At 55.0% G+C, this 14981-nt stretch overlaps 1 protein-coding gene across 6 annotated transcripts in view; it reads left to right on the plus strand.

Annotated features, from left to right (window-relative positions):
- KCNQ1 (potassium voltage-gated channel subfamily Q member 1) overlaps window positions 1–14981 on the plus strand; it is a 315307-nt gene that overhangs the window by 239448 nt on the left and 60878 nt on the right. For 5 of the 6 annotated variants that reach the window (XM_088017545.1, XM_028117975.2, XM_088017544.1 and 2 more), the window contains 3 exons: window positions 3277–3371; window positions 4251–4297; window positions 5477–5538. In XM_088017545.1, the coding sequence (XP_087873671.1) occupies window positions 3277–3371; window positions 4251–4297; window positions 5477–5538 (204 nt within the window). Of the gene's footprint in view, window positions 1–595; window positions 1263–3276; window positions 3372–4250; window positions 4298–5476; window positions 5539–14981 lie in introns of those variants that run through there. The other variant, XM_088017543.1, reaches the window with a different exon arrangement.

Here is a 14981-nt window from a genome sequence, read left to right on the forward strand (position 1 = left end):
TGCAAGTGATCCCCAGAGGCAGGCCGGGCAACCCTACCTTCCCTACTTTCTGCCCCACCCTGTGCCCAGGACCCTTGGGGCCCCTGAAAAAAGCAGGTGGGGCCCTTTGAATGGAGACGCTCCTGAGAGCCTCCCTGTTTGCCCTGGTGGGGTACAGAGGCTCTCGAGCAAAGCGGGGGCCTGGGGCGGCCTCAGCCTCACCAGCTGGCCCTTGTTGCCACAGGGAGGAGGGACCCACGGGGGGAGCGGCCGTGGCGGGGGGCGCCTGGCAGTGAGGAGCTCTGCGGGCTGCAGGGCAGCCTCCACCCCAGGCCCAGCTGTCAGGGATGTCTTCCCTTCCCCCATAGCAGCCTGTTTGTCTGTCTGCATGCACCCCGCCCCCGCCCCCGGCCTCAGGGGCTGCAGACGTGGCGGGTGGCCCTCCGCCCCCCACCCCCGCCCCCCTGCCTCACTGCCTGGCCGATAAGTGCCCGGCGGGCCGCCCCTGTGTCTGGCCGGAGGAGCCAGAGGCTCTTAGCCCTTCCAGTTTGCCTTGAACTCCCATGTCCACCATCGGTCCCTCTGGACAGCCCTGCATTATCTCGGCTCATCTCAGGCTCCTGCTGCTGCCGCCAGAGGAAATGAGCTCTGGAGAGAACGAGCGGAGATGGTTTCTCCAGCGGGGCCCCAGGCCGCCCCTGACAGAGGCCTCCAGGAGTGCGGACCAGACCCGGGGGGACTAGCGGCTCCAAGATAAGTCTCAGGGCGCCTGGGGCCCCGCCGGGACATGGGTCCTGGGGGTCAGCCAGGCAGCACTGACCCTTCTGTGGCCTGGGCTCTGAGCCCCCCTGCCCCCCAGAGCCGAGTCCAGCCGCCAACCCTCTCCTGCGGACACACCCTCGGGCACGTGCTCATACTCTCCCCCCGTCTCTCTCACGCTCTCTCTCGGGCCTTCCCAGAGACACACATGTGCATCACACAAGCTCCTGACACACTCAGGTGCCCACATTCACCTACAGGCAACGGCCCATGCTCTCCAGCCTGTCTGGGGGCCCAGCCCAGCACTGTGCTCCACCCCGCCCCAGGCCAGGCCCGCACCCCCAGAGCTCTGAACGCAGCCCGCGCCCTGGCCCAGACCTCGCTGGCGTGCCTGCAAGAGCCTCAGGCCTCACAGGGCCCTGTGGCCCTCGGGAGGCTGACTGTCATGACCCAGGGCCACCTTCTGCGTGCGCACTGAGGAGGCCCACAGACTCTTACAAAGGGAGGGGCGGGGCTCAGCACCCCATCTTACAGAAGGGGGCGGGGCTCAGCACCCCATCTTACAGAAGGGAGGGCCAGGGCTCAGCACCCCATCTTACAGAAGGGGGCGGGGCTCAGCACCCCATCTTACGGAAGGGGGGGCGGGGCTCAGCACCCCATCTTACGGAAGGGGGGGCGGGGCTCAGCACCCCATCTTACGGAAGGGAGGGCCGGGGCTCAGCACCCCATCCTACGGAAGGGAGGGCCGGGGCTCAGCACCCCATCTTACAGAAGGGGGCCGGGGCTCAGCACCCCATCTTACAGAAGGGAGGGGTGGGACTCAGCACCCCCATCTTGCAGAAGGAAAAACTAAGATCTGGGGACATTATCGCTAGCCTGTACCTAAGTGTTGCTCTTATGACTATCATTCAGCTGAGCGTGGGGGGGGGGGGGCAGAGGGTCCGCCTAGAATCCTCTCCCATGCCCGCCCCTATGATCTCATGACAGGCCTTGGATGTAGCCCACAAGATGATGCAGGTGGTTCTGGAGCCCAGCATGGGCCCCAAGGGTGGCAAGTCCTATCAGGGACACAGCTGTGCTTTGGGGAAGATCAGGTCAATCCCAGCCCTCCCCACCAACCTCAGGGGCCTGATTTGGGGCCCAGAGAGGGGTTGTGTGTTGCCTGTGAGGGCCGAGGGCCCCACTTGGTAGGTCACGTGGGAGGACAGGGACCCCCTGGACTTCTGGGTTCCAGCCCCTGGGAGGAAGAAGGCCTCTGCCTTGGAATTCTGAGTCCAGAATCCTAGCGGGGGCACCGCCAGAACACTGCCGAGCTGCCCATGTAGATGGCAGAGCCCCTGGGCACATCAGAAGTGCAACCCGGGATGTGAAGAAGGTGTCCTCCGGGGTACCCCATGTTTCTGGGAAAGCAGGGCTGGCCATGCCATCAGATTAGGGGAGCCCCCGTCTCAGGGGGAGGGGGGCACCGCAAGAAGGGGTAGGTCTCTGCTGGGCAGGGAGGACATGTCCCCAGGGTCCCCCGGGGAGGAGACCCGGCCCAGACCCTCGGTGGGTCTCTGAACCTCGTTCCTCGTGGCCTCTGCCCCGGGCCAGCCTCCTCCGCCAAGCTATCTGGCTTGCCTCCGGGGCTTTGCCCTCCCCAGCAAGAGGCAGTAACCCCAGGCTCATGGCTAATGTGGACTCCAGTGCTGATGAGGCCCTGGGCCCCACCCGACCAGGCGTCCCCGTGGCCCCTTGGATAGAGGGGTTGTGTTCCCACGCACCAGTGCCTGGCTTGTGTGGGTGAAGGGCCTTCTGGGCCATCAACCCCCCCACTCAGCCAGCCTGCCGCTACCTGGGGGAGACCCTCTGCCCACGGGCTCCTGGGAACGGGGCCATAAATGTGGCTTGAGGTTTTGCCGACATCATGAGACGCCTCATTCTCTCTGTTGTGGTTTCTGGTGATTTCACCTGAGCCACATATGCATTCATGGGCTCAGAGCTGGTGCCAAGCTGAGGTGCCGTGGGGTCAGCTGCCCTGCCCTGCCCCAGGCCTGCTGGGGGAGCATCCCCTCTGCTCTGGCAGCCTCGGAGCCCCAGCAGGCAGCCTGTCGTGGAGAGCGGGCACGACAGGCGGGGCTGTCACCCAGGGCCACCTCTGCAGGCTCTCCCCCACCCAGAGAGCTGTGCGAGTGTCAGGGCCCAGCTTGGGGCCGGGAAGACAGTGGTTGCACAAAGCTGGGCCCCTCCTGGTCCAGCAGCTGGGCGGGTTCTTCCCAAGAACAGGGGCTGGTAACCTGCAAAGGGGAAGCAGGCAGGGGCCCTGCAGTGAGTGGGCAGGAAGCAAAGGCCCAGAGAGGCCAAGTCGCCAGCCTGGGATCCCCAAGCCCCAGAGACCAAGGCCTGGGGGTGAGGGGGCCCCTGCGCGCGCCCTGGGCCAGGACAGCCCCGTTGCACCACAGGGGTGGTCTCCTTAAGTCCCTGAGAGGTCCCCTGCCGGCGGGCAGCGCTGGGCCAACCGGGCGCGGCACAGGGAGTGACGGTCTTTGTGGCCTGCAGCAAGCGCGGAAACCCTACGACGTGCGGGACGTCATCGAGCAGTACTCCCAGGGCCACCTCAACCTCATGGTGCGCATCAAAGAGCTGCAGAGAAGGTGGGCCTGGGCGCCAGGGGCGATCTGCAAGGACGGGGGGTGGCTGGGCGGGGATCCCCTACCGTCTCACTCCAGCGGTACCGGCTCGGCAGCCAGCCGCCCCCACAGAGCCGCAGGATACCCCGCACGCCCACCTCCTACCACAGCACCCCGGAGCGAGGGAGGCCGGGCCTGCCGCACAGAGTCCCGCCCCCCGGGGCTACGCGTCTGAGGCCTCCCCGTCCTGGACCTGGAGCCCGGAACCCTAACCACTGGGAGACGCCAGCGTCCAGCCTCCAGTGTCCAGCCTGGAGAGCTGTTCCCATGGAAGCAGTGTGGTCTCAGGGCCTACACAGGCTCAGACCAGCTGTACCTCTCTGGTGGGCTTGCCTGGGAACCTCACCCCGCTGTGTCCCAGGGTATGGCTGGGACACTGTGCCCGTCCTGACCACAACCAGAGGTCAGGCTGCCCCCTACCATGGCTAACCCACTGTAGGGACATGAAGCCCTCTCAGCTCCGTGACCGGGCCTCACCCTGGAAGGGCCATTCTCAGGCCGGTCTCTCTGAGCATGGCTGAGGTGCCTGGCCTGGGCCTCTTACAAAGCAATGACGGGACCCGGGGCTGTCCTGAGTCCCTGCCCTGCCCAGGGAGGAAGCCTAAGGGACTGCCCAACTACTGCCCCTTGCCTCTGAGCTCCCCACAGTACTATGGGCCTCTGGGGCCCGTGAGGCCCCGTGGCAGGTTCGTGGGTGGCAATGGTGGGTGTCCCCAGGAGGGGTGGGTGGCTTGTTGCCCTGCTGGGTACCTGGCCTATCCACCCACTGACGGGCTGGGTGTGTGTGTGGTGTCTGGGCCGAGCATGAGCTGGTGTCCATCTGCCTCCCTCCCTCCCTCCCAGGCTGGACCAGTCTATCGGGAAGCCCTCCCTCTTCATCTCCGTCTCAGGTGGGTTTCCTCATCAAGACTCCCTGCCTCCCCCTCCCCCCCCCGGCACCCACACCCGCCTCTCCCCCTCAGAATGGGCCACCAGGGCCTTGGAAGCGCAGGACAGGCCCACACGCAGAGGGGGCAGGTGGACCCCACCCTGGACCAAGTGCCTAGGCATGTGCTTTACAAAGGAATTTTCCATTAGTGCAGGATCCCTTTAAACAGTGGGCTTTTCTAGGCCCTCAGAGATCCAGGTGTGACCACCATGCAGGTGAGTAGCCAGCCCCGAGGGCCTGAGGGGCCAGCAGCATCAGCAGCAGGGCGGGGGCCGTTCTCCAGCCCTGACCCCTCGTGTTCCCCGGACCAGGCCTACGGCTCCCTCCAGGGAGGACGGGGCCAGGCCAGTTCCGTGGGTCGCCCAACCCAAGTTGCAGTGGGAGCCGCGGCTCAGCGGGGGCCGGATGGCAGGGCAGCTGGGCGAGGCCAGCGTGGCGGGGGCGGGGGTGGGGGGGCACGCAGAATGTTCAGGCCCACGTCAGCAATCCGGCAGGATTGTTCCAGACCACCGCAATAAAGCAAGTATCGCGATAAAGCGGGTCGAAAGAATTTCAGGGCTTCCCAGGGCAGATAAAAGTTAGAGTTACGCCCTAGCGTAGTCCGCTGTGTACAACGGCTCTGCATCTGGGAAAACCAACCAGCAGACCTCACCCAAAAGGACTGTTGCTAATAAGTGCCGGCCGTCACCTGAGCCGCCAGTGGGGCTCGTCTCAGATGACGCATCACCACGACAAAGAATAATGAAAATGCTTGAACCATGGCACAAATTACTAAAATGTGGCACAGAGACAGGAAGTGAGCAAATGCTGTTGGGGCAACGGCACCCACAGGCTTACCCACCGCAGGGTCGCCACAGACCCTCCGCCCCTGCAACACGCCGTATCCACACAGTGCCGTAACACGGGGTGCGTCCACACATGCCCGCAGCCCCCGCAGGGCCGTGCCGTCCTTGTGTGCCAGGCTCTCCAAGGCCCTGCGGGGCACCCTGCCCAGCCACCCCCCACGCCTCCCAGGGTTCCCACTGTGGCGGTGCTCACAGTGCAGACCTTTGACCCCAGGCCACCCCCCCATCACCCTTCCCTTCAAGTACCCCCATGCTGCCAACACACACATCCCTGATTTGGGTGCTCCACCCCACAGAGAAGAGCAAGGACCGCGGCAGCAACACCATCGGGGCCCGCCTGAACCGGGTGGAAGACAAGGTAGGCGCGGGAGTCCCGGGCCACGCGGGCTCTGATGACGGTCCTGGTCCTTGGGGCGGCGGCCACAGCAGCCCTTCACTCTCCCACCTGTGTCCCAAACCCGTGTGCGGGCCTCCCTGCCCCCCGGCCTGTGCTCAGGGCGTTTCATATGGGTCTCCCTGAGCTGGGGTTCATGTCCACTCCCCCACACGAAGCGGGCATCAATCCCCTGGGACCTGGTTTGTAGGACCTCTGGCATGCGGCATCCTTACTGACAAGTGGGGCCCGGTGCCCCCAGGCCCCTCTCGGGAGTAGCTGAGGCCACCCAGGGCACGGTGGGGTGGGCAGTGCCGTCTACACCACCGCCATGTGGGCTCAGAGAGGTCAGAGGTGCTGAGAGTGGCACAAGGGTGCGTCGGGGTGCGTCGGCGGGGAGCTGGGGCTGCAGGCTCAAGGACCCTCCACGGTAGGGTGCAGACCGTGCTGGGAGGGGTTCCGTGCTGGCCAAGGCCCCGCTCAGTATCCAGGTGGAACGCGGGGCCTGGGGGTCTTCCTCTGCCGTGAAGCCCGCGCTCCCTCTGCTCAAGCACGGGCCCCTCGGCCACCGGGATGCCTCCATGTCTCCGGCAGGCTTGTGGGCCTCTCAGCGTGGGAGCCTCCTCCCGGGGTGTCCTGGGGGGCCGAGGGAGCCTTTCTCAGGCTCAGGCCCACTCTGTGAAGTGTCCGTGGTTTGGAGGGGGCCGTTATCTTGCCCGACAGCTCGTCGGTCTACACGGGCTTTATCTGAAAGTAGCTGGGAGACTAAAAATAGAGGGATTTTGTTGGGCAGGGCCTGTGTCTGCTGCCCGGTTTCCTTGGCAACCCCGGGCTCTGGCCCACTTCCATCCCTGCTGAAGCTGGGCAGGCAGGGCAGGGGCACAGCTCCCTGTCCCCACCCCACCCCGGGCCCCGGCCTGCAACATCACCCCTTCCCCACCTGCATCATCTGCCCTGACCTTTGCTGGCCGTGGGGCCATGACGCCGGATGGACCCAGATAGAGAGAGGGAGAACCACTGTCCAGGTGCCCACAGGGGCCCTCACTTTGGGCCTAGCCAGCTGAGACTGTGTGACCCCCAACATGTGGCCTGCTAGGGGACCTGGCCCCCCGGGCAGTGCAGGCCCCAACCAGGCAGGTACCTGGCCTGCTCTCAGGCAGATGGCCCAGTGGCAGATGGCCCTATCTGGCAGGATGTGAGCAGGAGAGGTCACATCAGCAGCCGACAGGTATCAGAGGCCTGGGGATCCTCCACTGAACAAGGGTATCCTCAGCACGCGCTCTTCTCGGGGCCAGGGGCTGGGGGCTGGCATAACCCGCTAGGAGCTGCTGGTGGCCCACCCCAGTACAGCAGGCCAGGCACCCTGTGGGGGGCTTCTAGACATCAGAGGAAGCCGAGGTAGAGCAGAGAATAGACCCAGGCCCCTCTGTCCAACCTCCTCACCCAGCCCTGGCACCCTGGCCAAGGAGCTTTTGCTGACTGGCCCCCACTGCTGATGGGACTCATGGTGGCCCCTGGGTGCACGGGCCTCCCTGCCCCAGCGGCCCTGGGCGTGGCCGCTGCTGCACCAGCTTCTAGATGCGCTCACCTCTCCTTGACCTCCTGCCCTGCTGTTCTAGAGCTTTCTTATGCTCCGCCCACTGCTTCTCAGGGCAGGCCACCCCTTGAAGCTCAGACTAGAGCCTGGTGTCCTCTGGGGGTGACCGTGGGTAGGGGGTAGGGTCTCCTGGAGCAGCGCCCCCTCTTGAGGCTAGAGGAACAGACATCCAGCTGCCTGCCCGGGTCTGACCCCCAGGATGGCCTGGTTGGCCCCGGTCAGTGTGGGGCCTGCACCGGCCTCCAGGATAGGGAATTACGTACACGCCCTCGTTTCTTCAGATCTGAACAACAAAGGGAAGTATTTTCCGGAGTCCCTGATCCCTGGGGGCAAGGTTTGGGAACAAAGCCCCCGGTGGGCTCGGCCCCCAGGAGAGGGGTGACCGCTGGGCCGTGAGGACTCTGGGACATCCACATGCACGGTGACCAGGGAGACTGGGGTTGTGCCGTCTCCGTCCCCTTCTGCTGTGAGGAACCGGCTCAGTCTGAGAGCCGGACCCACCTGCTTGCGGTCTCCCAGGTGGTGCCCAAGCCCGTGCTCTGTGCCGGATCGCAGCCCCCGCGGCCCCTCGAGGGGCTGGCAGGGATGGGCTCAGCCTGCCCCGGCCCTCCTCCGCTGCTGGCCCGGGCCTCCTCAGCGACAGACCCTGGGAAAGGGCCTCGCCAGGTCCAGAGGGCACGGTGGCACGTCCCGGGCCCGTGTTATCACAGTTATCACCAGGGCCATGGGGACCATAAACAACCCCCGAGCAATCCTGCTGATTGCGGGAAGCCGGAGGCAGGAAATCCAGCCGCCCCCGGCCCTCCGGGGCCCAGCAGGTCTGCAGCAGTGCCAGCCGGCCAGAGTCCCCGGGCCGTCCCCGACCCCGCGGGGCTGGCTGCGGGCGGGACAGGAGCCTGGCCCTCACACTGGGAGGCAGGGCTCTGGCCCAGCTATGATGGAGCTCCCATCCCAGGCGCGCTCACTCAGCTGCGGGACACGGGCTTGGAGGGGGGGGCGGAGGACATTTAGGGAGCACAGCTGCTGGTCCCCATTCTCGGGAGCAGATCAATTCTGAGAGCAGGAGGCTGGGCTGTCCGCTTGCAGGGAGCTACCAGGGAAAGCTAGCTCAGCTTGTCCAGTGGTGCCTCGGTTTCCCTGCAAGGAGCCCCCTTCCCTTATGTCCAGGCCAAGGGCCACAAGGGGGAGAAGGGTCCCAGGCACTTCCTGCTCGCGGGAGCCCTTGTCACAGCTCCTGCCTGCCAGAGGGCTTCCCCCCACCTCAGAGTGCCCCGCCCGCCTGTTCCTGGGGTGCCTAGCGCCCCTGTCCCTGGCCTGGCTCAGCTGGGCTGTGGAGGCCCGCCCCGCTCCAAGGCTGTGAAGAGCAAAACTGGCATTCCCGCCCCACAGGCTGCATCCCCACGGGCCTCACCCCCACACAGTTGGGAACCTGCTCCCCGTGTCTCAGGCCGGCTCCCCACCGGCCTCCCTTTAGCAGTGAAAGGGAAAGGCATGAGCAGCTCCTCGCCAGCTTCTGTTTAAAAATCACCAGAGCCTCCACGTGCTCCTTCCTGTTGTTCTCCTTCTGGGAAGGAAGGACCCTCATTTGCCCAAATAAATCCTTCCTTACGGGTGGGGAAACTGAGCCCCAGAGAGGTTGAGCAGTTGCCCAAGGTCACACAGCGGGTCCGGTGAAGAGCCGGTCCCGGTGGAGGCCACAGGTGGGTGGGGGAGCTGAGATAGAGAGACAGAGGAAGCCAGAAAGTGCTTCATAAACACGAAACCTTGAGGGGCCTGTTGGAAAAGAAGCCAGGTAGCAGTGTGGAGGGCCAAGCTGGGGAGCGGGGGTTGGGGAGCAGGCGGTAAGGCCCACGGGCTGTGCTGGCCAGAGCAGCGGCACAGATTAGGACAGAGTGGCCTGGCCAGGCCCTGGAACAGGAGTCCTGAGAACACCAGCCCTGCCCAGCCCCCAGCCCCTCAAGAGCTGCTCGGGAGGCAGGCGTCCCCTTGGCTCTCTGGGGAGCCGTGGAGAAGACTGCTCCAACCTTCCGCCCCCGTGCGTATTCTTAGCTCAGTCCCCAGGACAGGCTGCAGGGCTGATGTTGAGCCCTGTTTATTTTGCAAGCTCAGCTCATACTGCTTTTGCTGATATGAGGAGCACAGTGGGCTGGGAGGATTTCTTTCTTCTCTGTTTTTGCCGGAAATGTTCATGGCTTAGAGCCGGACACAGGGAAGGCCTGGGTTTGCAGGCCCCAGCTCAGAGGGCGTGGGTGGGAAGGGGCCCCCACCCCCACCATCTGACGCTCCTTCCACAGCCTCCTGTCCTAGAACCCTGGCCAGGCACACCTTTCTCCTGGACCCAAATGCCCCCAGCCTGGGAGTACCCCTTCTCCACAGCACACCGGCCCTGGACCCCTCTGCTGAGCACACATTTGCCCTCCCCTTGGACCAGACAAGCCCAATTACCCAGGACCTGCCGTCTGCCCCAGACACAGCTCCTCCTGCTCTGTCCTCAGCCCAGAGGGATTCCTCCATTCCCCCCGCCCACCACCAGCTACCAGCTGGCCTGAGACCTTGTCATCCCAACAACCCCTCCCTGCTTACCCCCAAGAGCCACCTAGATGCCATTCACCCGGTTCTTCAGCCCCACGGCCTCTCTGCTGGGCCTAGGTGTTGGTCATCTCCCTCTGCAACCATTGTCCAGCCATCCATGTGGACTCCGGCCCCACCAGCCCTTCAAAGTATGCATTATTTCCTAGACACAGCTGAAATCCGCCTGCTAGTGTTTTCTTCAGGGTTTTTGCCTTGCCATCTATGTATGAGATACATACCTAACCTCATTCTCCCCTTCTGTACCATCTTCATCAGGATGTGGTGTCAAATGTACGTGAGGCTCACTGAATGAGTTGGGAAGTGTTCTCTCTTTTTCCACATTCTAGAACATTTTATATGGGATTCGGAATTTTTGTTTCCCCTTTGAATGTTTGGTGAAATTTAAAGGTAAAGCCATCCGGGCCTGGTGCTTTCTTTATGGGAAGACTTCACACTCTGAGTCAAAGACTTGGCGGTTATGGGACAGCAGGTTTTCTATCTCTTCTCATGTCAGTTTTGTTCAGTTGTACATTCTAGAAATCTGTACATTTCCTCTCAGTTTTCCAATTTACTGCCATTATCATTTCAATGTCCGTATCATCAGTAGCTAAGCACCTTTTTTATTGCCAGTATTATTTATTTGTGCCTTCGCTTTTTTCCCCCCATTGGTCAAGCTTGCCAGCTATTTGCCAATTTTATTAATATTGTCAACAAACTTTTGACTTTATTGATCCTCACTCTTGTAAGTTTTGATTTTGTTTCATTGACCTCTCTTTGTTTTCTTCCTTCTAAATACTTGGCCTCTATTGCTCTTTCTCTAACTTCTTAGGTTGGATAATTACTAATTTTCAGACTTCCTAGATTTCTAAGGTGTGAGTTTAAGGCTGTACATTTTTGTCTAACTACCACTTAAAGGGCATCCCCCAGTTTTGATATGTAGCATTTGAATCTAATGTCCATTCACGTATACATCTTTCTCATCTCCGTGATGACCTCTTGTTTGCCCCGGCAGCTATTTACAATGTGACTTTTGTCATCGTTAGGTTTGTGAGAGTTTTCTAATTGCTTGCTTGTCACAGAAAGTGATTGTGTGACACCAGTCCTTTGAAATACTGTGAAACATGTTTAATGGCACAATAAGTCATCCATTTTTGTAAATGGACCTTCTGTACTTGAATACCATGTGTATTCTGACCCTGTCAGCTGCAAGGTTATATTTACATCCATTAGGACAAGCTGGCTAATTGTTTTCTTGAAATCTATATTCTGATTGGAATATTGTTATTTCCTTGATCCATCGATACTGAGAAATACCTCAAAATTCCAACTGCTGTGGGGAATTTGTCTAATTTTCCTTATATTTCTGTTAGTTTTTGCATTATGTGTTTTTAGATCTTATGGCTAGATGCATATATTCAACTTTTTATATCATCGCTGCTGGATTCAGTGTTTTATAATCACACAGCCTCCTCTTTATATCCAGCAGTGTTTTCTTTACCCTTAAAGTCTATTATCGTCTATTAATTTTGTTTGCACATCTTTTTTTAAAAGTTTTACTGAGGTATAATTTGCATGCCATAAAGTTCATGTGATGTAAATGTGCGACAGATTTTAGTAAATTTCTAATTTGATGTGCAACTATCGTCAAACCTAAGTTTTAGAACATTTTCAGCATCCCCCAAATTCTCTCAATTCCATTTGCAATCATTGCCAGTTCCCACCCCTAGACACGGTCTTTCTGTCTTTGTATCCTTAAATTTCTTTTTTTTTTCTTTTTTTAGAGAGGGAGGGAGGGGGAGAGACAGTGTGTGTGAAAGAGGGAGAGAGAGAGAGAATCTTAAGGAGACTCCTTGCCCAGCATGGAGTCTGACATGGGGCTTCATCTCAAAACCCTGAGATCATGACCCGAGTTGGATGCTTAACTGACTGAGCCACGCAGGCGCCCTCCTTAAATTTCTGTAAGGCTAGAAATTTGCCTTTTGTAAAGGTTTCATGTAAATGGAGTCGTCCAACATGTGGTGTTCTGAGTTTAGGGTTTGTTTTTGTTTTTTTGTTTTTTGTTTTTTACATAATGTAAAGTTCTTGAGGTTCATCTTTGTTGTGCCACGTTTTTCTTTCCTGTTTAATACTGACTAGTATTCTGTTGTATGGATAGACCACATTTTGTTTATGCAATTGCCAGTTGATGGACATTTGGATAGTTTGCAGTTTGGGGTTATTATAGGTAATGCTGCTGTGGACTGTTATCTACGAGCCTTTGTATGGACATACATTGTCACATCTTAGGTTCCTAAGAGTGAAATTGATGGGTTCTATGGTAAGTTTCTTTTCAACTTTCTAAAAAAAAAAAAACTTGACCTGTTTTCCAAAGGGATCTGTACCATTTTGATGTCCCACCAGTAACATACAAATGTTCCACTTTCTCTGTATCATTGCAAATATGTGGTAGGGGTGGTCTTTTTTATTTTAGCCGATCTGGTGAGTATGTGATCACATCTCATTGTGGGTTTGATTTGCATTTCACTAATCACCAATGATGTTGAGCAGACTTTCATGTGGTTATTCGACATTCATAGTCGTGTTTGGTGAAGTGTGCATTCAACTCTCTTGCCTGTTTTCCTGCTTAAGTTGTTTGTTCTGTTACTGAGTCATAAGAGTGGCTTATGTGTTCCAGACACAAGTCCTCTATCAGAGATACGACTTACAAATATTTTCTCCCCTTCTGTGGCTGTCTGTTCATTTTCTTCATCATTTCTTTAAAAAAAATGTTTTACATCTTAATGAAGTCCAGTGTATGTTTTCTTGTGTAGCTCATGCTTTTGATAGTCTACCCAAGGCCATGAACGTTTTCTTCCAGAAGTTTTATGGGTTTAACTGTTATATTTAGGTCTGTAATTTATTTTCAGTCAATTTTGGGGTGTGGTGTGAGGTCAAGTCTAAGTTAATTTCCTTTATTTTTTTTTTATTTTTTAATTTTTTGCTTATAGATATCCCATGGCCTTGGCACCTTCTGTTGAAAAGACTATTTTTCCCATTGAACTGTCACAGCACCTTTGTCAGAAATCAATTGAGCATAAATATATGGGTTTATTTCTGGATTCTCACGTCCATTCTCTTGGTCTATATGCCTGTCCTCAAATCCACATTACACTGTCTTGATTATTGGAGCCGTATGGTATGTTTTGAAATCAGGTAGTGTAAGTCTCCCAGGTTTTTTCTTCTTTCTCAAATTGTTTTGCTCATTCTAAGTCCTATGAATTTTTCTACAAATTCTGGAATCATCTTGTCAGTTTCTACTGCAAGAAAGAAAGCGAGCAAGCTGGGATTTTGATAGGGATTGTGTTGAACCTATGGATCCATCTGGGAAAAACTGACAGCTTAAGAATATAGAGTCTCCTAACTCATGAGCATGTTATAGCCTTCCATTCCTTAGTTTCCATACTTTAGTTTCTTCCAGTGATGTCATTTTTGGTGTACAATTCTTACACATCTTTTGTTAAATTTACTCCTAAATATTTTATGATTTTTGGTGCTATTGTTAATGGAACTGTTTCCTTCATTTCATTTTTGAATTATTACTAGTATATAAAAATACTCTTAATTTTTATATCACACTTGGAGATGTGACTTTGCTGTTATTAACTTTAGTAAATTTTGTTGTTATTGTTGATTCCTTAGGATTTTCCACATATAGAATCATGTCATGTGTGAATAAAGACAGTTTTACTTCCTTCCAATCTGGATGCCTTTAATTTCTCTTTTTGCCTATTTACACTGGCTTGAAGTTCCAGTAAAATGTTGACTAGAAGTAGCCAGATAATATCTAAAGATTTTATTTATTTATTTGACAGAGAGAGACAGTGAGAGCAGGAACACAAGCAGGGGGAGTGGGAGAGGGAGAAGCAGGCTTCCCGCTGAGCAGGGAGCCCGATGCAGGACTCGATCCCAGGACCCTGGGATCATGACCTGAGCCGAAGGCAGACGCTTAACGACTGAGCCACCCAGGCGCCCTAGCCAGATAATATCTAATTGAGAAAAGCACTCAGTCATTCACTATTGAGTGTGATATTAGCTGTAGGTTTCCCATAGGTGGTCTTTATCAGGTTGAGGATCTTTCCTTCTAAGCATGTTCAGAGTTCTTATCATGAATGGATGTTGGATTTTCTCAAATACCCATTCTGCATCTTTTGAGATGGTCACATGGTTTTTATCCCTTATGCTATTAATACGGTGTATGTAATACCCAGTTTGGGGGTGTTAAACTAACTTTGCATTTCCCACTTGGTTATGGTTTATAATCTCTTTTATATGTTGCCGTATTTAGTTTGCTAATATTTTGTTAAGAATGTATCTGTATTCATAAAGAATATTGATCTGTAGTTTTCTTGTGATTTTTTTTTTCTTATTTTGGTGTCAGGTTTTTAAGTTATTTTCTTTTCAATCCTATGCACACATTTTGGATGTCTTTTGCAAACACTTAATGGCTGAGGTTTTTTTTTTAATCATTTAACACATTTATACTTAAAGTAATTTCTAAGATATTTGGATTGATTTCTAGCAATATATTTTGTGTTTCTTTTTTGTACTAAATTTTTTGATGTTTATTTTGCCCCACTTTTAATGTTTATTTTGCTCCTTGTGTTGGGTTGATGGTTATTTCTCATTCTGCTTTTTCTTCTACTGGTTTTAAAGTTATATATTCTATTGTCATTCTTGTAGATGTCAACCTAGAACGTTTTAAATGGATATATAGCAGAGTTAATTGTTACTTTTTATTACATTTGTAATAAAAGGACATTAGAACCCTTTAGATTCAGCCACTCTCCTGCTGACTTATATTCTTTGTTGTTGTATATTTTAGTTCAATCATGTTTATTTTTTAACCCAATGATTCATAAATAATAGTGTTTCATACAATCAATATGTGTTTAAATTTACCCGTCTGTTTGCCTTTTTTGTCACTCATCATTTATTTTTCATCTCTGATCTTACATCTGGGATCACTTTTTTCCCAGCTGAAGTGTTTATTAGAATTTCCTTCATCGAAAGTCAGACTCTCTCGGATTTTATTTTATTTTTTTTAATGACTTCTTTTACTGTCGTTCTTAAAAAATATTTCCACTGGGAATAAAATTCTAGACCCTAGGTTACCAAAACGGTTTTCTCTCAGCATGTTGAAAATATTATCCAACTGTTCTTCGGCTTATCCTGCTAGTCCTGAGAACAAAGGTGAAGACAAGCTCTTGCTCCTTGGAAGGCA

This window comes from Eumetopias jubatus, unplaced genomic scaffold (assembly GCF_037043125.1).
Source record: "Eumetopias jubatus isolate StellerSeaLion01/CBP00866 unplaced genomic scaffold, mEumJub1_p1.0 scaffold_13, whole genome shotgun sequence".
Classification (NCBI taxonomy): Eukaryota; Metazoa; Chordata; class Mammalia; order Carnivora; family Otariidae; genus Eumetopias; species Eumetopias jubatus.